The sequence below is a fragment of the Miniopterus schreibersii genome (genome assembly GCF_964146895.1).
Source record: "Miniopterus schreibersii genome assembly, chromosome: X".
Lineage (NCBI taxonomy): Eukaryota > Metazoa > Chordata > Mammalia > Chiroptera > Miniopteridae > Miniopterus > Miniopterus schreibersii.
This window is the reverse complement of record NC_138104.1, coordinates 21,796,787-21,824,380: the sequence shown is the minus strand read 5'-3', so window position 1 is coordinate 21,824,380 and position 27,594 is coordinate 21,796,787. Positions and strand designations below refer to the sequence as shown.

General features: G+C 35.3%; 2 protein-coding genes across 3 annotated transcripts in view; one reads left to right on the top strand and one right to left on the bottom strand.

Annotated features, from left to right (window-relative positions):
* The window catches only part of DCX (doublecortin), a 332,588-nt gene extending 331,502 nt beyond the window's left edge, over nt 1–1,086 (bottom strand). The window contains exon 1 of one of the 2 annotated variants that reach the window (XM_081125022.1): nt 925–1,086. The gene's annotated coding sequence lies outside the window, so the exon portion shown is untranslated. The remainder of the gene's footprint in view (nt 1–924) is intronic. The other variant, XM_081125023.1, reaches the window with a different exon arrangement.
* Nucleotides 1,087–1,135: 49 nt separating this feature from the next.
* Nucleotides 1,136–27,594, top strand: part of ALG13 (ALG13 UDP-N-acetylglucosaminyltransferase subunit) — a 60,201-nt gene continuing 33,742 nt past the window's right edge. The window contains 11 exon segments of the mRNA XM_081125020.1: nt 1,136–1,243; nt 2,131–2,293; nt 4,436–4,574; nt 20,839–20,867; nt 20,870–20,991; nt 20,993–21,039; nt 21,041–21,212; nt 21,777–21,860; nt 23,934–23,984; nt 24,743–24,789; nt 26,314–26,386. Coding sequence (XP_080981146.1) covers nt 1,163–1,243; nt 2,131–2,293; nt 4,436–4,574; nt 20,839–20,867; nt 20,870–20,991; nt 20,993–21,039; nt 21,041–21,212; nt 21,777–21,860; nt 23,934–23,984; nt 24,743–24,789; nt 26,314–26,386 — 1,008 coding nt within the window. The 5' untranslated portion in view covers nt 1,136–1,162.

The window sequence follows — 27,594 nt, the reverse complement described above, 5'->3', positions numbered from 1 at the left end:
AATCCATTTCCTCTTTAAAACAATTTCTTCTCACAGGTTCTCTTCTGTATATAACCAGGCAGGGCAAAGTATAAATATGAGCTAAAGTGAGATTTTAAGTTGAAAACACAGAAAACATTAGAACCAGATAGCGCGGACAATGACCTTAATAGTGGTAGGAGAAAGGAGTCTTGAGGAATTACCTGTCCTGTACTTCACTACCTAATTGTAATGTACCTGCCGTACATATACATGCTAATGTATAATCTTACATTTCATCCCAATTTAAATTTACCATAATTTCACATTTTAAATGATTCAGTGGATGGGTTCAACGCATTATACAGATGGAAGCGTCAAGCCTTAATGCCTCTATTTTACACGCAATGCTTGCTAGAGGAGGTAACTGTCTTGTTGCAGCTTCCAAAGAGACCCCATAGAGCTCTGGTTTCTTGAAAACCACAGTTGGAAGAGCCCATGCTAATGAGTGATTTTAGAAAGGCACTTTTCATTTCATAGGCCATCGACAGACTCAAAGTGAAACTGTCGCTCATGCGGGGCTGGCATGGCTCAGTGGTTGAGCGACAACCCATGAACCTAACGGTTGGATTCCTGGTCAGGGCACATGCCCCGGGTTGCGGGCTCCATCCCCAGTAGGGGGCGTGCAGGAGGCCGCCCATCAATGACTCTCTCCCTCTCCCTTCTTCTCTCTGAAATCAATAAAAAAATTTAAAAAATTTAAAAAACCCCACATCGCTCATATGTACATGCCTTGGCAAAACATGACAGAAAATAAAGAATCCCAAACTTCGGTATCATTAATAAGATTTGTAGTACCCAAGCAATGAATCAAACACAATTCTTAGGATAGGGTGTGCGATTTCATTATTATTTTTTTAACGGCCACTTTTGAGAAAAGAACACTTAAATCTGTTAATTCCCCACCTCCTTAATGCGATGGTCCCAGGAGCTCTTACACCTGAAGGGCTTCCGGCAGTGGCTGATACTTCACTCGCCAAGTAGTCTTTGGCCCCACCCCCCATAGGACATAACAAACGGGGTTCCCGCCGCAAGTTGGCAGCCAAGGCCAACTTCCGCCTCCCCATTGAACGCGCAGCCTCAGTTCACGTGAGCTCTGTACGTCACATCCGGCCCTTGCAAGTCTGGCCTGGGAACCCTCGCGATGAAGTGCGTGTTTGTTACTGTGGGGACCACCAGCTTTGACGACCTAATTGCGTGTGTATTGGCGCGCGACTGTCTGCAAGTGAGTCGGGGAGGCGGGGGCGGCACGCGGGCTCGCCGCTGCTATCGTCGGTAACATGGCCTGATAGCGGTGCTTGAAAGAACCTCCGGAGCCGCCACCCCTTTGCTGACTCCTCCCCGCGCCCTAGCGCCCCCCACCTCTGCCGGCTTCCCCTCAGCCTTCCCCGGCCGCTCCTCCCCACCTTCTCTTAGGCTCCTCCTTTTTCCGACGTTCCTCCTCAGATTCTCCGCCTCCGCCTGTCTCTGTTCCTCGGCTTGGCCACGCCTTCGAGCGGCTCCGCCTCTAGGGTTTAGGCCCGCCTCGCTGGTGTCTCCAGCGAGCTGTGGGTGGCGCGGCCGCGCTGAGCACCTGGAACCCCGGGCTCCGCCGGGCCCGATTCCAACCCGAGCCGATTCTACCCGGCTGGACCCAGCTCGCCCGGTTCGGCTCGCCGCCCTGGCCCTGCTCGTGCAGACCCCGCGCCTTTCCGTCTGGGGCGCCCTAGCGGCCGGTCGGCGGTCTGAGGCGGCGCGGCGTCTCCTCAGGGCTTCTTTGCGCAGCCAGATCCGGGAGGCTGAAGGAGCTCTTAGTTGGTCTCCCGCCGAGTTTTCGGCGCCTTTTTCAAAATCTTTGCCGGGTCTCAGATTTCTTGCGGGGCCAGTTCTTTCACGACTCCGTGAGCTGGGTCGCTTAGATCCATTAGGGCTAGTGAGGTACCTTGTCAGGGCCCGGGACGGGGGTGAGGGGGAATGGGTCATTTTGGAAAACTAACAGAAATCGGCTCCATTTAGACATTTTGGCAGCCCGTCCTCTGATCTGAACACCGACTTTAGGGTTTGTTGTTGTTACTACTATTTTTACAGTAACCTGTTTAAAAGGCCCGCTTTTTCTTTTTTGTCTCTTTTCAGATCATCAAGAGCCTTGGTTACAACCGACTCGTCCTACAAATAGGCAGAGGAAAGATCGTACCTGAACCATTCAGTACTGAGTCATTTACTCTGGATGTTTACAGGTACAAGGATTCATTGAAAGAAGACCTTGAGAAAGCAGATCTTGTTATTAGTCACGCAGGTAAAGTGCCTTAGAATCGTAACGGGATTTTGTTTTTGATAAGAACGGAAACTTGAACCTTTGGGAGATAAAATAAAGGCATTAGAGTAACTCATTGTAGCCCTTTTGAATATAATACTGATTTGAACGTATCAATCGAGAATATTGGACAAAATTTCTATTTTTCCGAGTGGTAAAAGGATGGGAAAATAATCACCGTAGCCCAACTTTACAATAAGAAACTCTAAACACAGGGCAAAATAATTTACCCAGTGACGTGTGAAGAGTTGTCAGTTAAGGTATGTGGGCTTAGATCTGTATTAACAGTAAGCTATCTAATTGGTTGGATTAGTCATGGAGAAATTGAAAGATGTTTTGCATTTCTGTTAAACGTGAATGTGAAATAAAAAATATTCAATAGCAACTACATATTGTGTATCATTGCCCGCACTTCAGAGAACCATCTTGATCTAGACTGCCTGTACCTTCAGAATTTTGGGGGGAGCATTGCAATTTTGACTGCTGGATGACTGAGGGAGGAAGTTTTGTGGTTCTTAAAAAGCCTAGTTTGGTGAGAGAAAAGTCATTAGAAGTAGACATCACTAACAAATTGGTGATTAGAAATGGGTAATAGCTAACAGCTTTTCATAGTGTTATACGTGCTATGTGTGTGTAACTGGTTGAATCCTCCCCCAAAATCCTATGAACTAAGTAAAAGTACTATTAATATCTCCATTTTACAGATGAAACTGAGACACAGAGGTTAAGTAACTTTTCCAGTTAATAAGTGGTAGACATAACAATCTGGTGCTAGAGTCTGTGTTCTTACTACTGCCCTAGCATTATTTACCCATAAAGGATTTATCTATTCATCAGTCTCCTTGCTGCCGTATAAAATATCAAATTATTTTAGATTTTAAAGTTGAGTTAACCCTAGTATTGTATATATGCACATTTGTGGAGAATTACCCTTACTTTTCAGGATGGAACCTCACAGGCAGACTCATAAGGAGTGGTTAGAGTTTTTCTTTAATGGTTCCTGTCAGTGTTGAAGGTTTGCCTTTTCTACTTTTTGAGTAGATGTGCAGTACAGTTTCATGTATAGTATATTCAACCTGAATTTTATTTGGGTTCAAAACCAATGCCCAGGGCATCCTACTAGAGGGTAAGTAGCAAAGCACTTAATTTGTTGGCAGTGTTAAAAAGTGCATTTTTCAAGTTAGGTTTATAACACATACTAGAGAGCAACTGATAACTATACTTTTGGTATTTTGAGTGTATAATTAAAAGAAAGCCCTGGTTTGTATTCTGCCAACTAAGTTTTTCATCTTTTGAGTTCTAGCACAAAACTTGGTGGAGCACCTTAACTTTTTTAAAAAAAATTATTAAACTTATTGGGGTGACATTAGTTAATAGGATCATTTAGGTTTCAAGTGTACAATTCTATGATAACATGATCTGTATATTGCACCCAAAGTCAAATCATCTGTCACCATATGTTTGGCCTCCATTACCCTCTAGTACCCCCTTCCCTCTGGTAACCACCACACTGTTTGTGTCTAAGTTTCAGTTTTATATCCCACATATGAGTGAAATCTTATGGTTCTTAGCTTTTTCTGACTGATTTCGCTTAGCATAATATTCTCAAGGTTCATCCATGCTGTCGCAAATGGCAGTATTTTCCCTTTTCTTATGACTGAGTAGTAGTCCATAGTATATATGTACCACATCTTTATCTGGTCCTCTATCAAAGGACACATTGGTTGTCTCTGCGACTTGGCCATTGTGAATAATACTGCAAAAAACATAGGGGTGCATATATCTTTGCAAATGTTTTCGAGTTTTTCAGGTAGATACCCAGGAGAGGGATTGCTGGGTCATGTGGTAACTCTATTCTCAGTTTTTTGAAGAACTACCATATTCTTTTCCATAGTGACTGTACCACATTACATTTCAACCAGCAGTGAATTAGGGTTTCTTTTTCTCTACAATCTCTCCAACACTTGTTATCACCTGTCTTGTTGATAATAGCCATTCTAACCAGTATGAGGTTACCACCTGATTTTCATTTCCCTAATAGCTAGTGAAGTTGAACATCTTTTCATATATCTGTTGGATTAACTTTTTAAAATAACTATTGACAAATTTGATGTATGTTTGTAGGTGCAGGAAGCTGTTTGGAGACTCTGGAAAAAAGGAAGCCTCTTGTAGTGGTTATTAACGAAAAATTAATGAACAATCATCAGCTGGAATTGGCAAAGCAGCTACACAAAGACGGACATCTCTTCTATTGCACCTGCAGGTATACTAGAGACTGATTTTTTGACACCTTGCCTTAATTCCTCCCTAGCTATTCTTACCCACCTACCTACCCCATCTGTCTCTTCAACCTCTTACCTTCTCCCACGTATCATTCTTTGATTTTTCTCAGCTGTCAAACCCTCTCATTTGTTTGTCTTCTACTCTGACTGTGATCTATGCCTGTATCATTGCATGCAAATATCTGAGCGTGTGTGTGCATGTAATGTATTTTCATCTGGGTGCTCAAATCTCCGAGAATGTAATTTTTGAGTTCATTATTTAGATTTTTCTTATTTAAGGAAAGCAGTTGCTTATTTTTAATTCAGGTTTTGCATTCAGTAAATCCACTGGAATCTCTAAATTTGCTCATTCATTAATTCAACTATACCTAATATATGGAAGGCATTGTTTTAGGTACTGTGGATACAGTGTTAAACATGAGACAAAATCCCATGATACTTATCTTCTAGGGGGGAGATAGTAAGCAGTTCATAAATGAGCAATCAGTATAATTTTACATGGTGAAATTTGTTAAGAGGAAAATAAGCCAGGGTGGTGTGATAACTTGGGTGAAGACTAATTAGATAAAATGGTCAGGTAGTGCATGACAATATATGATATTTAAGCTGAGACCGGAATAAAAAGGAAGAGCCAATCATGTGAAGCTCTAGAGGCTGAAGGAACATCAGCAATTTCAGAGGCCCTAAGTTAGGAATGAGCTTTGAATTTGGTGTGTTTGAGAAACAGAGGGATAGTTAGTGCAGTAGTATAGTGAGCAAGGGAGAATGTAGTATAAGATGATACTGGGCGGGGGTAGCTCATGTAAGAGTTCTGATTTTATTCTATGTTTAGTGAGAAGTCATTGGAGTATTTTAAGCAGGGGAATTATTTTATGGTAAGGAGTATTATTTTCTAGAAATATATTAGAATTCAACAGGAACTGATCAACATCACAATAGAAGGATGAAGAAAATTGCTGCTTTGTTTTCTGTTAATTCTTCTCGAGACACTAGAAGCTTGCCAAAGGGTCAGGTCAGTAATTTCCAATTGTTTGACTTGAAGAGCTATCCTAATTTGATGTTTTAAAAAGCAAAGACTTCATAGAAATATTGCAAAATACATACAGGGATAGGCAAAAGTAGGTTTAGAGTTGTAATACAAGTAAGTAGTACAATAATTCATAAATAATAATAAAGAATAAACTTTTGCATACTCACAACTGTAAGCCTAAATTGAAGTTAATTTGAAACTATAAATTTTAGAAGAAACAGGTTAGAACATAGTAAGCTTTTCTTTTAACTTTACTGCATCTGCCTCTTAGGCAGTCAGTAAATACTTGTTCATTCATTAAATATTTATTGAGCACCTACTATGTGCCTCACATTATTCTAGGTACTAAGCATACTTCAGTAAACAAAGATTCCTGCTCTCATTGACAGGAGACAGATTCATTGATTGTTTCAGGAGTAATTGTTGATGTCTTAATCCCTGTAATGATATTGATAGAGGAGAGGGAATGTCAGGGTGGCTTTGTAATATAGAAGCCATTCTTAAAAGTATTGTAAATCAGAAAGAATCTAGATAATCAAAATTATGTGGGCCTCAGATAATGGTCATATTTGTCCTTGGGTAGTTGAGATTGTTAGGGGTTAGCATCGTTTTTAAGAGTAATAAACTCTAATCATCCAGTTTTATGAAAGTCAATTTTTCCAGACACTTTTGATGAGTATTTTCATTTTAAATGTTAAATCAGCTTTGAATTTATGTTGGTACATTCAAAAAGGGAAAACATTGATTTCATAAAGGATGTCCTGACTCTCTTTTCAGCTGAAACAAAAGCTGTACAAGTCTCTAACTTATTAATTTACTAAAGGTTTAGAAGTCTTTTTTTTATATTAATTTCAAGAAAGTCATACACATGAATGCCATAAGATTCAATAATTGGTTGTGTTTTCATCTTAGGTATATTATTTATTTGCCCCAAATCTAGGCTAGGTGGTTATATGTTCTAATTTAAGTGGCTGGTTTAATTAAATTCTTGAAGTAATAGTTTTATGTTGTGGTTTGGAACCTTATTTCCAACATGCATGGCGATTGTGCATTGTTTTATTTATATCAGATTTATGATAGTAAATTACCAGCAAAAAAAGTTATTCCACAATCTTCATGCATGTAGAATAGTAGTCTCCTCAGCTTATTATTGTTGTCTGGCAGCTGTTACTTTTGGTTTCATTTATTCTGTTTTCATGAATTAATTTTTAATAATTTTTTATATATATATCTTTATTGATTTCAGAGAGAGGAAAGGAGAGGGAGAGAGAAAGATAGAAACATCAATGAGGAGAGAGTCATTGATCAAGCCCGCAACCTGGGCATGTGCCCTGATCGGGAATCGAACCCCGATCGCCTGGATCCCAGGTCGACGCTCAACCGCTGAGCCACGCCCGGCGGGGCTCATGAATTAATTTTGCTTCAATTTATAACTGCCCAGTCCTGAGAAGTGTTCCAAAGCCATGACTACATCTTTCATGAAATAACATTTCTGAAATATTTCAGTTGACATAAGAAATAAAGTATCTTTTGAATTGATAATTGACATGTAGTGCTGTTTGTATTGCTTTAATCTTAGTATGTATACCTATAATATTAAAAGACATCAAAAATCACATGTATAGTTTGAGAAGCTTCACAGAATTAGAAGTTAGATTCATTTATGGGCAGCAGATGAATGCTGGAATTTTCTCCCATATTACCTAATATTTTTCTTCTTTTGTTTTAGCACGCTTCCTGGGCTGTTACAGTCAATGGACTTATCAACACTGAAATGTTTTCCTCCTGGCCAGCCAGAAAAATTCTCTGCATTTTTGGATAAAGTTGTTGGATTACAAAAATAAACACTAACTTCTCAACACTTTAAAAACATCCCCCCAAATCCAGCCTATGGAAAATGGTTAAATCAAAATATTTGCAGAGTAATATAAATTAATGAACTTCCTACATCTGTAGAATGTTAGAAAGTTTTATGGTGTGACTATTAGCATTTGGGTTCAAACATTAATTGCAGTTTAGTAAATTTATTAGATTTCCCCCTGATCTTTATTTTTTAGTATTAGAAATATGTAGTGAGTGTTTACAGGTTTTATCCTAGAATCCCAAGGGGAATTGGAATTATGAAAAACTGAATTAAATTTGAAAACTTTGACAAGAATATAAAATGTAGTTAGTTTGATTTTTCTTAGCGTAAGAAAATAAAACAGTAACAAACTTGTAAAAAAACCTCTGAGTCAGCATCTTTAGCTTCATAGTCCAAGGAACCAAATTTTAAAAAGCAAAAATGATGGATTATGTTCTGTGAAATAAAAAGCTCAATAATTACTCAAAAATGATGAACTATCAAGTCAGTTGATGCATTGTACTTGGAGAAACTATTTTTATCCTGAAGATTAGAGTGGAATGGATGTGTTCACTTTTTTCCTCAAATATAGTGACAAAATAATCTTGTCCAATGTCAGAACTTTGTTGGTTTGAGAAGAATAAACCAAAAGGATTTGCTGGGTGGTTCTTTTTAAGAAACCTCTCTCACAGTGATATTGCAACATTTACTGTAACATCATAGAAGAATTTATAATTTATACACTTACAAAATTAGTCTTACAAGTGAATAAATGATCTGATGTGTATGGGCTAAATATATGGTTTTACAATTCACTTAAGATAGATATACAGGGTGGGGCAAAAGTAGGTTTATGGTTGTGAGTATGGGAAAGTTTATTCTTGTATTAGTTATTACTGTATTATTTTTCATACGAACAACTGTAAACCAACTTTTGCCTCATCATATAATACGAAATTATGATTAGCATAAGTGGTCTCAAGACCTATAAGGTAAATTAGATTATCCTAAGTGTTCCTAGTTTTCCGGTAGAAAGTTTAGATATAGCTCATCTAGAGTAGTCACTGTAAAGACCTGTTTTCCATTACATTTTCCCAAAATGTTGAATAATCTAAGTATTTTACTTGGGGTGCATTATATAACATTTCTATAGATTTATTTTCCTGATTGTGTTTTACTTAGGCTAATATTAAAGTAAATTCTTACTAATGGTAGAAGGTGGTGGCTGAGAAGTACTCTGGGTAGCAGGAGGAAGCCAACTTGGACTAAAATTTTGCTGAGAATAATCTAAAAAGTGAGTAATGTACATAGTTGAGAATTCACAGTACCATAATCAAAATTGTATATTAATACTAAAGTTGTAGGAAAGGCCCCATTTAAATCCATGAAGAGAATTTGACTTTTCTGGGCTCTTTTCTAAATGTGTTTCTCTAATTTGAGAAAAACTGTGACTTAAAATTTATGTTGATCACTCAGTCTTTAGTTATTTTATGTCAAGAACTGCTACCATAGAGAATCCAAAACAAATGAAAGGGTCTATTCAAACTTCAGACAATGAAAAAGCAATATAGAACCCCAAATCCTATGCTTGCTTTTTATCCCACTAGACTACAAAACTCAGGCTCCAGTATTTCATTTAGCAAAAGCTTAAGCCAAAGGTTTCAAGTGTGTATAGTGACATCTCTTGACTATACCTTTATAAAATGTGGGGTTTAAAAGTCAAAGGATATCTTAGAATCATTTTGATTTGACGGGAATCCTCAAGATCATCCAGTCCGTTCCCATTTCTCAGATGAGGAAAAAGGCCAGAGGTGAGGACTTACCTGAAATAACAGCCTTTGGCAGAGCTGCCACTAGAAGCTGCTCCTTACTACTAGTCCTGTGCTCTTTGTATCATATGATAACACATATTGTAAGCTTTTTGTTTATATTTGTTTGCCTAATGTTTAGTTACTTTAATCCCTTCCAAGGAAAATTTTATTCAATTCCAGAAGTTGTTTAATTAGTTTATTTTACTAGGAATTTCACACTTAAATGGGTTTTCCTTGGTTTATGACAACCTTAATTCAGACTTAGAAACCTATGATTCCTAAGTTTTTGGAATCTTGCAAAATGCCATGGGTAGAATTGATACTGGATTAAGTGAATGAAGACTTAAGACAGAATTGTAGATTTTTGGAGTTGTAAGAGTATTACATGACAGGGCTTCAGGTTCTTGAAATTAATAAGCGGAATGCAGATTTTTGAGCAGTTTTCAATTAGAGGTATTTAGACTTCCAGGAATAAGGAAGCAAAATGGAATGTTTAGTATTTTGAGAAATTCACATTGTGGATAGTTTCAGAAGCGGACAACAGAAAGTTGATGCTGGAGTAGATGAAAAATTATGTAAGGAAGGGGATGCCTTTGGGAAGTAAGGATTTTTAGATTACTGTGTGCATATATTTTGGGAGAAAAAAATGAGCGCTGGAAGGATTTGGTGGCAGATAGGAGTACAACTGATGAACTTGATGTGGGGTTTTGGAACATTTAAAAGCAGTCACCTGAAAGTACTGTCAGGTGTCTGATTTTAGATACCTTAGAGCACTACTTTGTATGCTGTGCACATTGTATGTAGGCACAAAGGGCAATATAAAATTTTTTTACTGCTTATTTGATACTTTGAGAAAGTTTTCCAAGACTAAAAATTAGGAATGACTAACAGTAATGTAAGTATTTTCTTGGCCCTTTATTATGGTATAACCACTTAATCCCTGATTCGTTCAAAATATAAAATTTTCAGAGATGACCAAAAATCTGCACAGTCTGAGAAATGAAGTGTATGGGAAGATTATTTGAAATTGATTTTGGGGAAAGATTTGGAATTGGTGGTTCTGATAGGTATGTGCTAATTAATTTTCTGCTGTACAATTAGTATACATTTTTATGGGGGAGTGGAGAATGATAACTAACAGTTAACACCTGGTATTATTCAAAGCACCTTGTAAGTGCGAACTCGTTTAATGTTTATGAACTAGTACTGTTACTGCCCCATTTTACAAATGAGGAAACTGAGCCCAGAGTATAATGTGAAAAAGGACTTTTATGCTACTTCGACATCCAAAAGATGGGCTGGGAATTGTAATTGGAACACTGAATTCTGGTGTGTTTACATCATTTATGGGAGCAGGAGGACAAAATATTTGAAATCGGGAATATTCCAAAAAATTTAGATTGTGTGATAGCTACAGGAATATAACCTATTTCAGTTTTTACATTGCTACTTAAAAGCATACTGATTTGTACTCAAAACCTATGTAGAGAAACTCTCAGTAGGTTTACTTGGTTACAAGTTATTTACCAGCTCTTTTTTTCTCAATAATTGCATTTTAGATTCTATTTTTGGTCTCTTCTCTATTTATTTTCTTGGTATTTTCATTACTCCTAGAGCTTCTACTATTAACTCCCCTCCCTATGTCCCCAACTCTGATTTGAGTTCCTGAATGCTATTTCCAGTTACCTACTTGTCATGTTTGTCAATTCTCTAAGTACCTTAAACTTGATATGACCAAACTAAAATCATATTTCTCCTTTTCATTTTTCTGAAATCCTTATCTATTAATGGTATCACCATTTAGTCAGTCCTCCAGGCTTTAACTCCTATCTCCAACCTTTTTTATATGATTGACCACCAGGTATTCTCAGCTTTACTTCCTAAATATGTCAAGCCCATTTATTTATTTATTCAGTCTTTTAACATAAATGCATCATAAGAATCTACTTTTGTTGTCAAAGGACAAAATTCCTGCTCTAAAGAAACTTACAGTTTAGTTGAGGAGAAACTCATTCTTTAGTTCTTTGCCTGAAACACAGTAGGCTTTCCATTAATGGTAAATGTACTTCTGTAACTTAGTATTGTTTTCTCTTATCTTGTTTAGGATTAGGTATTGGTTCTCAGAAACACTATCATCTTGCACACATTCATTTCATACTGTCTTTGACTATAAAGTACCCAGTATGTCTCTTGTTGAGAAGACAGATGTGACCATCATGTTGTATGGTGAAATTTGAAGAATCAAGCTTTTATAGGAATGGCATCTAAAACAGCAGTGCTGAACTTATGTAATATCATAGTGGTATTTAAGGGTCTGTCCAATAATGGAACCTATTGGGAATTTTCAGTAAAACATAATGATGCTAAAAATTAGAGATTTATTAAAAGCAGTGGCTATAATGTTTTCTAGTGAAAGATTACATGGAGAAAGGTTTAGGATAACCACCAAACACAGTTTAATTCCTTGTTAAATGGTTAATTCTTATGAATATTCTAGCACAATCTTAATAGTGTATAGTTCTTTCAATTCTATAATTTTTGTAGGTGGCTAGGCAAAAGGTGGGCAAATCAATCTAGCTAGCGTCAAACAGGAATGTAGCACATATACTTAACTGATATTCTTGAAAAAATATTTTGAGGTGCTTTTATACTATTACATTTCTCTCTTGGTATTTCACTTCTAAGTCTTCAACTGTCTTCATGAATGTTTATATCCTTGCTACAATTATTTTGTATTGATTTGTACTCTATTTTATTTTGATGGTTACAATCCTGCTCTCTAAGATGCTTTGGGTCATGGAACCCTTCAAAGTATTTAAAACTTGCTTTTCTCCCTACTCACACATGTGCACATTTTCCTGTGAATTTCAGGGAGTTTATAGTACTTTGATGCCACAGGTTAAAAATCCCTAGTCTGAGGCCAACTTCAATTATTCGTTAATATTCTGGTGATAACTACTGGACTTTTTTTTATAATTAAGCCCTATGATTTAAATGCATTTAAGTTTAGTAGTTCCTCGTTTTTATAACAAATTATAATCATTGCTCAAGTTTAAAACATACCAAACACAATTTGAAACTAACCTTAATACTCTTGTACTATTAACTCAGTATCTATAACCCATAATGTCTTGTGCAGTACTTTCTAACTGATAAAAGGAATTAATAGATTTTTTTTCATTTATAGTGATTATTTTAGGGTAATACTACATTAGGCTATTTGGTAACAATACATATTATGAGATACTCATTTACTGTCAAGTGTGCTTCGAAAGTATTTGCTGAACTGATAGTTACTGTTGGAAAGATGTCTGTGAGAGGCCATATATTGCATTTTTTTACTGTTCATTTCCCCTTTTGTACAGGGTATGTTGGTTGTTTCTCCACTACTAGTGTGAAGTGGGTGGGTAATACTCTCCAAATTTGGGAGTGAAGAAGATTCCTAAATCTTCAACCTAAGTGTTCTGCACCTCAGTTTTCCCATTTGTGAATTCGTGAAACTAACATTTCTCATAGGTAGTTTCTAAGACAAAACCAATTGTGTGGCATGATTCAAAATAAAAAATGTCATTGAAATAATACATTTTCTCTTGGTTAGAGTTTTTGTTTTAAGAAGTAGGAATAGGCCTACAGGTATTTCCCTAGAATTCAAAGTACATAGACCTAAATGTTACAGAAAGCAAAGTCTTCATTGAATTTCATATTTAAGTTCATATTCAGTGACTAGCTGGGGTTATAGTTAGAGAATTAAAGTTTGTTTAGAGATTTCAGTGAACGGGTATTTCCAGTGCATCAAAACAGAAAAGAATGTTCTAGTCTTTATTCTCCCTTTCCATAATTCCTTGTCTGTCTGTAGACTGATTAGATACTGCAAGTATCTTAAATCAAGAAACAACCAAAAACAACCCTCAGTATTTCTGTGCCAATATGATATGTTTTAAAACAAAGTACTATTTTTCTTTTTTTCTAATTTCTATTAGAATGTTTCAGGTCGAAGAAGGGAAGAGAAGGAATTGAAAGCAAGTGGCTCTTGGTAATGTTTCTTCAGTTTTGCATATCTGAAGAAGGATCACTGCTCTGGGAAATTCTTTTTCTTGTGTTTATTGTCCCCTTCCTGAAACTTGAGGAGGAGGTTGAATAGGGCTCTAGTGGCCTAATTTTCTTTTAGAACCATTGTGTTCCCTTCCTTATCAATTCTGCTTTGCTAATTGTTTAAATGTCCACCATGAAAAGAAGTGACAGGTTCTAGTTTCAGGGTGCTGTTTAAAAAATGTTTTTCTTTAAAAAGTTTCCCATTATATTTTTAAATAATGAAAGACCTTAAGATATGGTTCTGTAGAGTTGCAGAGCTATTTTCCCCAATTGGCCTTTCGTTAATTGGTGCTAAAAATAATTGAAATAAACAATTTAGTATTGCCTTTTTAGCAGGTTCTGTCACCAGTTGTTATATACATGTTTTATCTTTATTTTTTCCATTTTTATTTAGATACAATGATGTATAACATTGTATAAGTTCAAGGTATACAACATAATGATTTGATATATGTATATATTGCAAAATGATTACCACAATAAATTTAGTTAACATCCATCATCACCCATAGTTACAAATTATTTCATCTGAAAATCTAGGTCTGTATATTTCATTTGGTAAGATAAGATTTATTATTCATTTTTGTGTGGGTTAGTCAATACCACAATTTTCCAAGATAATAGGTTAATCCCCCTAAAAGCTATGTTTTATGGTTAATGTTGATCACAAATTTGACCAACTGAAGGGAGGGCAAATCTGTTAACACTGAATCAGAGAATCACAGTTCCTTAGACCTTAAAGAGAGCTTAGAGATCATGCAGGACATCTCCTTCATTTTACAGATGAGAAAATTGACCCAGAGAGATTAAAGTGGCATAACCGAGTTCATAATATTTTTGTGGTACCATATTGCCTCTCAGACTCTAAAATAACTAAAGCATCATGTTATGTATACATTTACAACTATACTTTTATATGTTGCAGATAATGTATGCTTAAAAAATTCAGGCATATACCTGATTTAATTGGTTGAAATGGAGTGTTACTTTAGAATTAAAATATTAGAATTATATAAGAATTATCTATACATATAATTCTAACAAGATTAGGAATATATTAGAATATAATTATCTTAGAATTATTAGCATTATATTCATATGTTGTACTATGGTGAACTTCCCCATTTAATCAGTGAAAGAAGAAATAGACAATTCTAGCAATTAAAACAACAAATCATATTTTCAAGTTAAATTATAATATAAAAAGTAATTATAAAGTTAAATCACATCAGTTTCCTGACAGGTCAAGTAATAATTTTAAGTTATTTTTGTTTTCTTCAATTTGTTTTATTTGATATCTAGAGTACAGCGCCTAGAAAGTCTTTAAGGCAATCATTTTTCTTCCCATTATTTTCCAGTGTTGAAGGGAGGAACTCCATCAGGGCTGGGAAAATTTTTCTAGAGAGCTATATTTGAACTTTGATTAGATTTCCAGTAGAATTTAGGTGAAATTGTTCTGGTTCTTATCTCTCACTTTTTTTTTTTTTTTTTTTTGACCCTAGAATAATTTCTTAGTGAATTGCTTTATTTGGTAGCTAATATTTGTCAATACTTAAATAAACACTGTGCACTTCATATGTGGTGTCTTAGGTAATTATCCCAACAATTTTAGGTATAGGTCACAGAAAAATTTCTAAAGCATTTCTCAAACTTTGAAACAATTTAAAAGCAATAGCTATAGTGCATTGAACACCATTAGTAACTTGAATGGATTTAGTTATCTGCTTAACTTTGACCTAGCATTTCCCAAACCTTTTTTCCCTTATGGGTAAGGCCAGGTCAAAGTTAAGCAAGTAACTTTAGCATTCTTTAGTCCTTTGATAATGCTAATGGACATTTTGAAACTCAAAGATAGGATTATAGTATGCATTGTTCCCAGAATTTTGGCCTTGAAAGGCTTTTTAGCAACACTTAGTAATACTTGTGGAACACATTGTTCCGAAGCACTGGTACTCCAAGGGTGGTCCTGGACGAGCAGCATCAGCAACACTTGAGAACTTGTTACAAATGTAAATTCTCAGAACCCAACCCAGATCTGAAACAGAATCTCCCAGTGTGGGGCAATCTGTTTTATCAAGCCCTTTATTTGAGAACCACTGTTCTAGAGGTTTATAGGATTGGAGTACTTGCTGTAGAAGAAAAGTAAGCCAAGGGATTTCAGGTGCAATAGATATTTCAAAGGAGAGTATTAAATAAATTCCTATTGTACTAATTTGGGGAACATAACCTGTACTTAAGCACCTCTGAGCCTTTGTTCATATCTTTGGTATACAATCCCTCTTTATAATAATTGTGCGACAATATATACTTCTAGTTCTCAATGGATGTGAAAACTTGGACAAGTCATAATTATTTGAAACCCGATTTTTTCATCTGTAAAAATAGATCTCTTGTAGCTGTAAAATTCTACTTATTTTTTCATTTTATTTTGCTATTCTGTTTCTTGCTCACATACTGAATAATTTTTAAATTTAAATTTTATTATTTCTTAAGCTAATACATGTAAATAATATAAAATATTAACTAGTTCTCCAAGGCTTATAATAAGAAACAGCAATTTTATGTCACACTCCTCTCTCCTACTTCCTATATGTATGTGACCATCTATAAATGATATTCAAATTTTAAAAAACAAAAACAAATTTAGTGTTATCTGTTCCTGTGAGATGTTTTCAGTGTTGGCATTATTACAATTACTTAAGTACAATATTGATCACTTCTGAACCATGAAGTATATGTTCACTGATTACATTTCCTTTTCTATAAAATGTTTACCTCATTTTTGTTAATTTTATTCATTTGTTCAGTTTTCTATAGAAACATCCTCAAATTCTCCAACAGAGGTATATATCCTAGTATGTTTAAACCCATTAGGTAATCTATAACTTCTATTACGTATTTATAAAAGTTTTGTTGTTTTTTTTAACGTATGTGCTGGAATCCTCTGTCCCTTTACCTGAACTGGTTCTCTATTTAGTCGTCCTAAATGTTGATCCTGGGAGTCCCCCTTCATCCTTATGGTAGAAATTCCTTTGCTTCTCTAGTGTTGAATCTTCTGTTTCCAGAACACTGCCCTCCTACCTTATTTTGTGGTTTAACCTTTTTATTTTGGTTTTCAAATATTTTTCCAGTACCTTTTTGAGAAAATACAGTAAATTATTTTAATCTTTCATGTTTAAAAACTCCTAGTTTCCCAGCTGATCAATACCATGATATATAATTCACGATTGGAAATACTTTCCCCTCAAATATTGAACTATATTGTTTTCTAGCTTCTACTTGTATTGAGAAATTTATTGCTATGCATATGTGTGATCTTTTGTATATGACCTTCCCCCCCGCCCCTGAAAGCTTTTAGAATCTTTATCCACTGACTTCAGAGATGTTATGCGCATTGCTGATAATCATTTTTTGCTTTCACCATTCTGGCTACTTCGTGGACCCTTTTAACCTAAATATAGATATTCATATCCTGCAGTGCTACAATTTTCCTTATATCATCATCACCATCATCATTTCCTCCCCTCTACTTCATCTCTTTTTGGACCTCCTGTTGGTTAGGTGTTGGCTTTCATGGATTGACCCTCTAATTTGCTTGTTTTTTCTCTCAATCTTGTCTGTTCTATGAATTCCTCAACTCTAAGTTGTATTCCTTCTGCTTTTTGTTTTATTTACTTTTAAAACTTAAGTACCACAAAATTAGTATTTTTCTTGTATAATTCTATAAGTTTTGACAAATGCATAATCATGTAACCACTACCTCAATCAAAACGGAGAACACTTCCGATAGCCCCATATATCCCTTGTGCCATCCCTTTGTAGTTAGCCCTTCTCTGCATCCCTAACTACTGGTAGCAAATGATCTGTTTTCCCTTCCTGTAGTTTTGCCTTTCCAGTTTGACATATAAATACAGTCATATAGCATGTACCCTTTATATCTGTCCTATTTCATTTAACATAATGCATTTGAGATTCATACATGTTCTGTGTCTATCAATGCTTTTTTTATGTTTTTATTGCTGAGGAGTTATTTTATTATGTGGGTGTACTATAGTTTGTCCATTCACCAGTTGAAGGATGTTTGGATTGTTTCCAGTTTGGGGTGAATCATGATTATGAAAAAAGCTGCTATACACATTTATGTACAGGTTTTTGTATAAACTTAAGTTTTCATTTCTCTTGGAGAGATACCCAAAAATGGGATTGTTGCGTCATGATAACTCTATGCTTAACTGTTTAACTTTTTTAAGAAATTGCTAAGCTTTTTCCAGAGTGGCTTTACTATTTTGTATTCCCACCAGCAACATATGAGAGGTCCAGTTCTGCATCTTTGTTAACACTTGGTGCTGTCAATTTAAAAAAAAAATTATATTAGTTATTCTAAGATGTATGTAGTGGTATTTCATTAAAGATATACAAATGGCCAGTAGGCACATGAATAAGATGCTCAACATTATTACCCACCAGGGAAATACTAAACAAAACCACAGTGAGATACCTCAGTTAAACATCATTTACCATGCGATCCAGCAACTACATTCCTGGGTATTACCCAATAGAATAGAAACATGTCCAAACAAAACCTGCCTGTGAATGTTTATAACATAATAGCCCAACAGTGCAAACAATCCAGATGTTCATCAGGTAAGTAAAATATAGTTTAACTATACAGAGAATTGAAATACTGATTGATACTACAGCATGGCTGAACCTTGAAAACCTCATGTTAAGTGAGGGATGCCTGTTACACAAGACCATACATTACACTATTTCATTTGTTTGAAATGCCTAGAATAGGCAAATATATATGGAGAGAAAGATTAGTGGTTGCCTTGAGTTGGTGGATATAGGGAGATTAGAGGTTGATGGTATTGAAGTATGGGACTTTATTTTTGCATAATGATAATGTTACACAATCAATTGAAATGTTCATTTTGAGTGAATTATAAAGTTGTTTAAAAATAATCAGTTTTAAGTATACAATTCAGTAATTTTTAGTAAATATACAGATACTGTTCAGACATCACCAGAGATCAGTTTTAGAATATTTTTATCACAGCAAAAAGATTCTTTGTGCCTGTTTGCAGTTTCCACCCCAACCCTAGGCAACCACTAATCTGTTTTCTGTCTCTAGATTTGCCTTTTTGATATATTTCATATAAATGGGATCATGTACTTTTTGAGTAATACTCATTTTGTTTTGGCATCTGGCTTCTTAGGGTTCACTTTCCACATTTTTTACTAACAGTTGTTACTGACTTGATTATTATAGCCATCCTTAGTAGGTGTGTAGCGATGTTTCATTGTGGTTTGAATTTGCATTTTTCTAATGACTAATAACGTTGATCATCTTTAAAAATATTTTCTGACATTCAATATATTAGCTTCAGGTGTACAGCATAGTGGTTGAACACCTTACGTGCTCATTAACCATTATATCTTTGGTGAAATTGTACATAATCTTTTGCCCATTTTTAAATTGTATTTTCTTACTGTTGACTTTTGAGAGTTCTTTATATATTTTGATAAAAAGTTTTTTTGTCAGATATGTTATGTACAAATATTTTCTCCTAGTCTGGCTTGTATTGTCATTCTTCTGTCATTTGCAGAGCAAAAGTTTTTAATTTTGATACATTCCAATTAATTTTTTTCTTATATCTAAGAACTCTTTACCTAACTCAAGGCCTTGAAGATCTTCTCATATGCTTTTTTCTAGAAGTTTTGAAGTTTTGTTCTACATTTAGGTTTTTAATCTATTTTGAGTTAATTACTGTACAAGGTGTGAGATATAGATTGAGGATCACTTTTTTCTTTTGCATATGGTTGTTAATTGTTCCAGCAGCATTTGATGAAAATACTGTCTTTTCTCTGTTGAACTGCTGTTGTACCTTTTGTCAAAAATCAATTTACCATATTTGTGTGGATCTCGTTTGCTTTCTCTGTGTTACTTTCCCTTTATCTCTTTTTGTCTTTCTGTCTCTAATTTTTTTTCTTTATTTCTTGTTCTTTCTCCTATTTTTCATTCTCTCCCCCTTCTCCCAGTTTTCCCTTCCTTTATTCCTCAAAATTAAGTACATAGATTAGAATTACTTGAAATTTTACATACCTTATTTTTAGTTTAAATAGCAATAAATATGAAGAATTTGTATTTTTCATTATAACCCTTAATTTTTTTCAGTCAATTTCTGGATTTAAAGAAAGATGGTGATTTCTCTTCCCAAACCATGTTTCAGAACTTTTACAAAAGGAATAATTTCCCCAGTGTTATGGTTTCTTTAAAAAAAATTAATTAGTTAAGGTAATTTCAAATTGGCATGTTAAAAGGATGTCAAGGTTTTATTCTTTTTGTCTGCCATGCTTTTATTTCATTCCTAATTTTAAAATTGATTTTCGATGCTTTCCCTGTATAGTCGTGATTACTACTGGATCCACAGATAGAAGAAAAACAGTTTTCAAAGCAGCTGAATTTTGCAACTTCTCCAAAGCCAAATTCTGATCTATTTTTTAACATTTAGAAAAGTGAGAAGGGAATTGGATTTTGTCATTTAAATAAAAATGAGGCACTTGACCATGGACTCAAGTAATACAAGTGAGCAGTCCTTTCTTTGAACCTTATAAAGCACAGTCATATTTTATTTTGGTTTTCTCAGAATCCAGAGTAGTTTTTCTGGGAAAGCGCCCTAATATACTGAAACATGCCTGTCATATCCAACACCTCTGGTGCTGTTCCTCAGGATTTTAAATGTAATCTTAAAAGTTTGTGGCTTAGTTATTCCTTTCATGCTGCTTCAATTTAAATTTTTATTTTCATTTTTAAGAAACACTTTTTGCATATTTTTTTTTTGTTAATGCTATATACAATAGTTTGGAGACATTAGTCAAGAATGGTATCACTGTTTTCTAGCATAGCTAGTGGATTTCATTTCTGTGATGTTAGCAGAGGGTTATTATCTGGGAGAACTGAAATGAGATTACTTAAACCCCATACCTGAAATATCCAGATAACTGCTTTGGCACTTTACTTTGCTTGAATTGTGACTTCTGCATCTGTATATTAAGGGTGCCACACTTCTTTGTTTTTTAAAGATATTCTTAATACAAAAACTTACTAGTTAATTAGGTTCAGATTTTTCCCCTCTCATCTCATGAAACTATGAAAGGAGCAGGGAACTTGGGCAGAGGTCTTACAGCAAGGTAATGTGGGCCAGGCTGCATCACATACACCTGGGTGTTATTGCAGTCCCTTAGCAGCCTCCTGCAGCAGTTGCCCTGAGTTAAGCTGCAAACTCAGCTTCCCTTTGTCCCAAAACTCAGCTGCTTGTGCATACTTCTCTCAACCTTGTGCTGATTGGGTTAATTCCACTCTTCCCCAGCAAAGTAGCTCTGCAAGTACCCTTCTCCCTCCGATGTCTTTCTTAAATCTAGTTCTCTATTCCTAGGAGCATTGGTTCTGCCTCTTCTTTTCGCAGGATCTCTACTTGTCCTGGACAAGCCAGCTCTTTGCTTCTGCTCCTGAGAAGTGCCAAGATTCTGCAGCGCTGACTCCAACTGCCTTCTTATGCCTAGACTTTGGGCTGCTTTCCGGATACCTGCATAAGCAAGCCCTTGTCACTACTACCCATTCCTCCCTGCACCCTGCTTTTTCCTTCTGGCTACACTTGTGTTCCTTTCTCCCCTTCCTCACCTTCAACGTCTGTGCACAATGCATAAAGGATGGAAAAAGTACTGCGGCCAGAAGTCTCTGAGTGAGGCAACAATGGATGAATATTTAGGCAGCTTAGGACTGTTTCGAAAGCTGACTGCCAAGGATGCGTCTTGCCTCTTTCGGGCTATATCGGAGCAGGTAAAAGGAAAGCAAATATATCTTCCCTATATTGAGATTTCAGAGTTTGTGATGTGGCATGGTACTGTAGCTAGAAGACCTGTAGCTCATGAAAACAAACAAACCCTTTTTTCTTTCCTAGTAAAAATATCCAGGTCTGTGCTACTTAGCTTGGGGCATACCTTTGCTGAATAGTCCAAATATATTGCTGTGCCTTTGCCATCTTTTCTGTTTTCTAAATACTACTTTGGAATGTATGAGAGGTAAGATAATGGGATTAAAGAAATATTTGAAATTTATCTTGATTCTTTATAAGCAGCCCCTGCTTCCTCTAAATTTTATGCCTAAGGAAAAATATTCAGGCTGTGCCCATAAAGAGTAGAAAAGGGGGAGCTTAACAGAATCATCTCTCCCTAATCTCACTAAAGATGACAAAAACAGGTTTTAGTAATATCAGAACTTAATTTCCCAATTTTCTACATATGCTCTGAATAAGAGGGACTTTAAATGTCCAGTTCATAGTCTTAATTTAGAAGGTTCTATTTAAAATGACTGCTGACAGTGAGCTGGTTTTTCTCTTTTTAGTTGTTTTGCAGCCAAGTCCATCATTTGGAAATCAGGAAGGCTTGTGTCTCATATATGAGAGAAAATCAACAAACTTTTGAGTCTGTAAGTAGAATACATGCCAAAAGAAGAGTTGTCATTAGAGTATGCAGCAGATGGGAAATGAATTTTGAGCACCTACATATGAAAATTATATCATGTAATCTCAGTAGCAAATACTTAATTTTCTGCTAGCTTCCTTCCCCCTAGCTAGCACACTTCTGGATCTCCTTCCAGAATTAGATTATTTTGTACTCTAAAAACTAAGAAAAAAATCTGTATTCGTCCCATTACTTTCTTCCTCCCACACACCAAAAAAACCTTCAAACCCTAAAAAGTTACACTTTGACTTCTGTTTGGTATTATCTCTACCACTGTTTTCTTGAACGATTAATCATAGTTGATGAAAGGTTTGGCTATGTTAAGATTTTTAAATGTGTATCTTTTAAAATATGTACAAATGGGAACTCCCTCTGTTCTGTTGCTTAATTGTGTGCACAATGCTTGAAGAATCTTGTAAAACTTAATTGTAAGGAAACAAATTAGTCCTAAACATCCATCTTTTTATGTGACAAACTGTGGTAATTAGAGCTCTGCCACTAATGATTGACTTTAAAACAACTTTTAGAAGGTATTTTTCTATACATTGAAGTACTTGAATTCTTGTTAAACTGAGATTTTACCAAGGTCTTATATGAAGCGTGCCCTTTCATGTGTCTTAAATTTTTATCATACCCCTAGCTTTTCCAGTACTATTTTTCTTCTGCCTGTGTATTGTGGATATTTGCCTGCTGTTCGAGGTTTATGCTTAATTTTCTCAACAGGTGTCATTGAATTTTTAAAATATGTGAAAGCTTTTTTGACTTTTGAGCTTATTACCTTAAAGTTAATTACAGTCTTTACCACACCTGGGAAAAGGATTACTCATGAATTACTTGAAATATAAGACCATGGTGTAAAGCAGTGCATCTCAAGTATTTTTGTGCGTACGAATCGCCTGGAGATCTTGTTAAAATACAATTCTGATTTAGTAGGTCTGAGCTGGGGCCCAAGATTTCTGCATTGTTAACAAACTCCCAAGTGATGCTTGCTGTTGTTCATAGACCACATTTTTAGTAACAAAGATATGTGTGTAAAATTTTAAAACCATATGGATGAATCTCAGTAGTTTTGCTATATGAAAGAAGCCAGACTCCCCTAAAAAGTACATACTATTTGATTTCCTTTATATAAAACTCTTGAAAATGCAAACCAGTCTGTTGTGATTAAAGCAGGTCAGTGATTGATTGGGGGTCAGTGGAGTTAGAGAGGGGCACAAGGAAACTTATGGGGATGATGGATATATTCACCATCACAATTATGGTTTCATGGATGCATATATATGTCAGAACTTACTTGACTGTGCTATTTAAATACATGCAGTTTATTGTATGCTAATTAAACCTCAATAAAGCTGTTTAAAATGATTGAGAAAAATTAAAAATTGATTTTTAAAATTCTAGTTATATTTATTGCTAGCTATATATGCAGGGAATGAGATTTATATTCCCTGAGTTTAATCTAATTTTATTTTTATTGAGGTATATTTTACATGCAATAAAATTCACCATTTTAAGTTTAGCAATTTTAGTTTTGGCAATGCAGAAATATACAGTCATGCAGCTGCCACTGCAGTTAAGATGTAGAACATTTCCCTTGCCCCCAAAAGTTTCCTTGTGCCCTGGGCTTTTTTGAACCTAATGAAATTCCCTTTAAAGTTCCTCAGTTTAACTTTGTGAATGCATGTCTCCTGTAAAATTTAAAATACTAGGCTTATAATTATTGGGTTTGCTTAATTTATGAAAATTGTCAAGTTAAGTTGGCATTTCAAAAGAAACTCATAGGCATAGCATTTGAGGAAATGCACTGGTATGTGGATAAGCCAGGATCAATTCCCAACATATTTTTGTAGTCCAGCTTTTCTCTACCCATAGCTTTTGTGTATGTACAAATCTTCTTGAGGTGCTGTGCAAAGAGTAGTAATTTAATACCATAATTATTGAGCTGAACAAAAACCCATTGGAGGATAACATTTCAGAAATAATCAGATTTCAGTAATGCTATGTATTTGGTTAAGTCAAGTTTGTTTTATTTTTGAAGTATGTGGAGGGATCTTTTGAGAAATACCTGGAACGGTTGGGAGATCCCAAGGTAAGATCAAATATGGGGGTTTAATCTTTTCAGAGCATTTGGAATAGGAACCTAAATAATCATTCAGCTTGTTGCTTTAGCTAGAGCCATCTGTTTTCTTAAGTAGCTAGCTGTGTTGAATCAAATAATTCTTGCAAAAGTTTAGAGGCTAGCAGCTTGACCTATTGTTTCGTGTTGAATATTGAGAATTGTGTTTTAACAATTTTATCATCCATAGACTAGTGAAGAGTACAGGGTGCTTGGGAACAGGAAAAGCCTAAACCATATCATTTTAATGGGGGAGGGGAGTGGTAATGAATGTTACTGGGAGGTCTTTTTTTTTTTTTTTTTTTTTAATATATATATATATTAAACAATTCTCCTGATTTGTAGTTATCTTTCTTTTAAGTGGGAGTAAGATTCATAAACACATATTTAAAATTTTTATGTGATTAAATTAATTAATTAAATAGTTCTGGGCTTAAAACACATGTACTAAATACCCTGCTAACTTCATATTACACTAATTCCATTTTTATTGTGCCTTCTAAATCTCCCATATTAACTGTCTTTGTTACTTAATGACTAAGGTCTTTGGGTCCTTCCCCCCTCCCCCAGAATAAGTTTATGTTAATAAATAACTATCATAGTATCCTAAGACTCAAAGCAAGTTATGTTGTGTTCTACAAATTCTTCATTTAAAAAAAAAAAAAAAGATAAACTTGCAAAAACTTGTACTTTCTAGCTACTCAATGTTTTTTAAAACTATTTATGTTTAGGAAAGTGCTGGCCAGCTGGAAATAAGAGCTCTTTCTCTAATTTATAAGTAAGTTGAATCTCCTTTTTTAAAAGAGTGTGTGTGTATGCACGCTGTGCTATTTCTATTAAAGTCCCTTTAGGATTGGGAAAATTTTAGATTTGATGCATTGATATGTAGAATGAAGAGGTCTAAGCAAAATCACTTAGTGTAATTTTAGGTGGAGAATCTCTAGCATTTGTGTCAGTTTGAATGGAAGAATAAAGGACTTTAAGAACTGCTGTTAACTACTCCTGTGGAAAATTAGAATGTTTATCTTAGAATTTTGTTTAACTCTGTGCCTCTTTTGCATACATCCTGAATGGGGTCATATTGCTTCCAAGAGGGTAGAAATTGGTTCTTGAGGACAAAAAATTAGATATTACAATGGTTTACAGTGCAACCGTGGCATTAAAATTTCATAGGGAAATTAAGAAAAGCCTAAAGCGTCTCTTTAGGGAGGTGATAATGGGGGAAATTTAGAGAAATACTGCTCTGATGCTTTGAAAGTTTTGTTTTGGTCTTTGAAACTGCAAAAGTGGCATTTCTGAATGCTGTAGGGTTTTTTTTAACTTTATTGTTTATACTATTGCAGATATCCCCATTTCCCACCCCCCTCCTTTGCCTACCTCCACCCAGCCTTTGCCCCCCTTCTTTCTGGCCAACCACCACACTGTTGTCGGTGTCTATGGGTTATGCATATATGTTCTATGGCTAATCCTTAGGATTTTGAAAAAGCTATATAATATAGGTTAGAGGCTCATGGGAATCTTGTTCATTTGAGAAGTTTGATCTGTATAAGACTCCTTCACAATTCTGAGGATGGTGAGATGGCATATACCTTGGTGTAGAGTCAGAACCCTCTTGCTATGGGGACTTATTCAGTTAGTGTTTTTCAGTCTGCTCTTTTCTCACTAAATCTAGCAAGAGGTAGTATAGTAGAGTCATTGGGCAGGTTGCTTTTCAAATCAGGCTACCTCTGAAATTGGCCTGCTGTCTGCTTTTGTATGGCCCTTGAGCTGAGAATGCTTTTTAAAATTTTTTAAATGGTTAAAAAATCAAAAGAAGGATGTTTCATGGCATGTGAAAATTATATGAAATTCAAATTTCAGTGTCTATGAATAAAGTTTTATTGTAACATAGTCATGTGCATTTGTTTAGCATTGTCTGTAGTTGCTTTCATGCTACAAAGTGAAAGTTGAATAAAACATATGGCTTGCAAAAGTTGAAATGTTCATTATTGGTCTTTTATCAAGAAAAATTTATTGACCCCTGCTTTAAATAAATGGGAGCCTCCAAAACTCACAAACATACATACAACTGGTAATCTGTCTTCTTTACTCCCCCTTCCTCTAAGATAAATTTTTAAAAATCCATAAAACTTTACAGGTCATTAGCTTGTCTACCTTGAATTAACATTATTTAGCCTCTTAAACATTTGTATTATTTTATATGCATAAGGTCAGTTTTGAAGCACAAATACTCGTTCGTATAACTATCTCTTGAATATGCTAAATTCCCCTTTTCATCCACCTTTGTTTTCTACTCATGTAGTCGAGATTTCGTTCTTTATCGCAATCCCGGAAAACCTCCAACTTATGTCACAGATAATGGCTATGAAGACAAGGTAAGAAGATGAGTAAATGTTTATTAAAATTAAAAAAAAGAAATTGAATGATGCTGTGGGCTTACCAGGATATTAAGAAATCATCCTTTTTACCTAGTTAATAAAAAAAAATGCCCATTCCAAATACCAGGTTTTTCTGCCACCAGCCTTTTCCTCTCCAGGCAGTGTTGTTAGCTACCCTTCTGAACAGACCTGATCTTGTCACTCCTCCATAACAGAAAACCCCAGTTGGCTTCTCATTGATAAGAAGATAAGGTTCAGACCCTGAAGCTAGATATTCAGTGCCCTAAAGGGTGCCAGCCCTTTTTTCCAGCTTCATTTTCCTCCAACATTTTTTTACCATGCTTCCAGATAGTCTGACTTTCATACTTTTTCCCCTTATATCAAATGTGTCGATTCCTGTGAAACTTTCCCACCCTCCCACTCTGCCGAGTTATTTCCTTCCTTTGCATTACCCTAGCATTACCCAAGTAATTACAGTATTTATCACATTGTATTTCTTTTCCTATCTGTTTCTCTCATTAGTCCAAAAGTTTCTTGAGGGCAGAGATAGTGTGGTGCTACTACCTAAGTAAGGTGCAAATAGTAGGAGGTTGAGGATGCTCAGCAGGTGAACAAAGTGTTCTTTAGCATATAGTTTTTCCTCCAAAAAGTTTTAAGAAAATCATTTTACCCTGTTTATTTGATTACTGAATACAGACTACAAAATATTTGACTTTTGTAAATCTTGTTTCACATTGTAGAGCAAAATTCAGGCAACATTTTGATGATGGTAAAACAAGAATAGACACCGAGAGCACTGTTAGGATGTTATATAGTCATCTAGACAAAAGACCTGAGCTAGGCAAGTGGCACTAGGAATAGAGAAGACTGAGTAGGATGCAAGAGATAACTTAGAAGATAAGTATAAATTGGAGCACATTAATTGTTTTACCAATGGTACCACGATCTAATTTGTTCAGCAAACATTAAGCTCCTATAGCGTACCAGGCACTTTACTGGGCTTTGGGGATACCAAGACGAAGACAACAAAATTATTGCCCTCGAAGGGCTTACGGGGCTGTAAAGACAGACTTGTAAGTGTCTGTGAATGATAAGTTTTATAATAGAAATATGTGCAAAGAGCATAGAAGAAAAAGCCTCTGCTTGAGGGAATTTAGAAAGTTTCATGATGGTATTGACATTTAAGTGGAGTATCAAAAGATGAG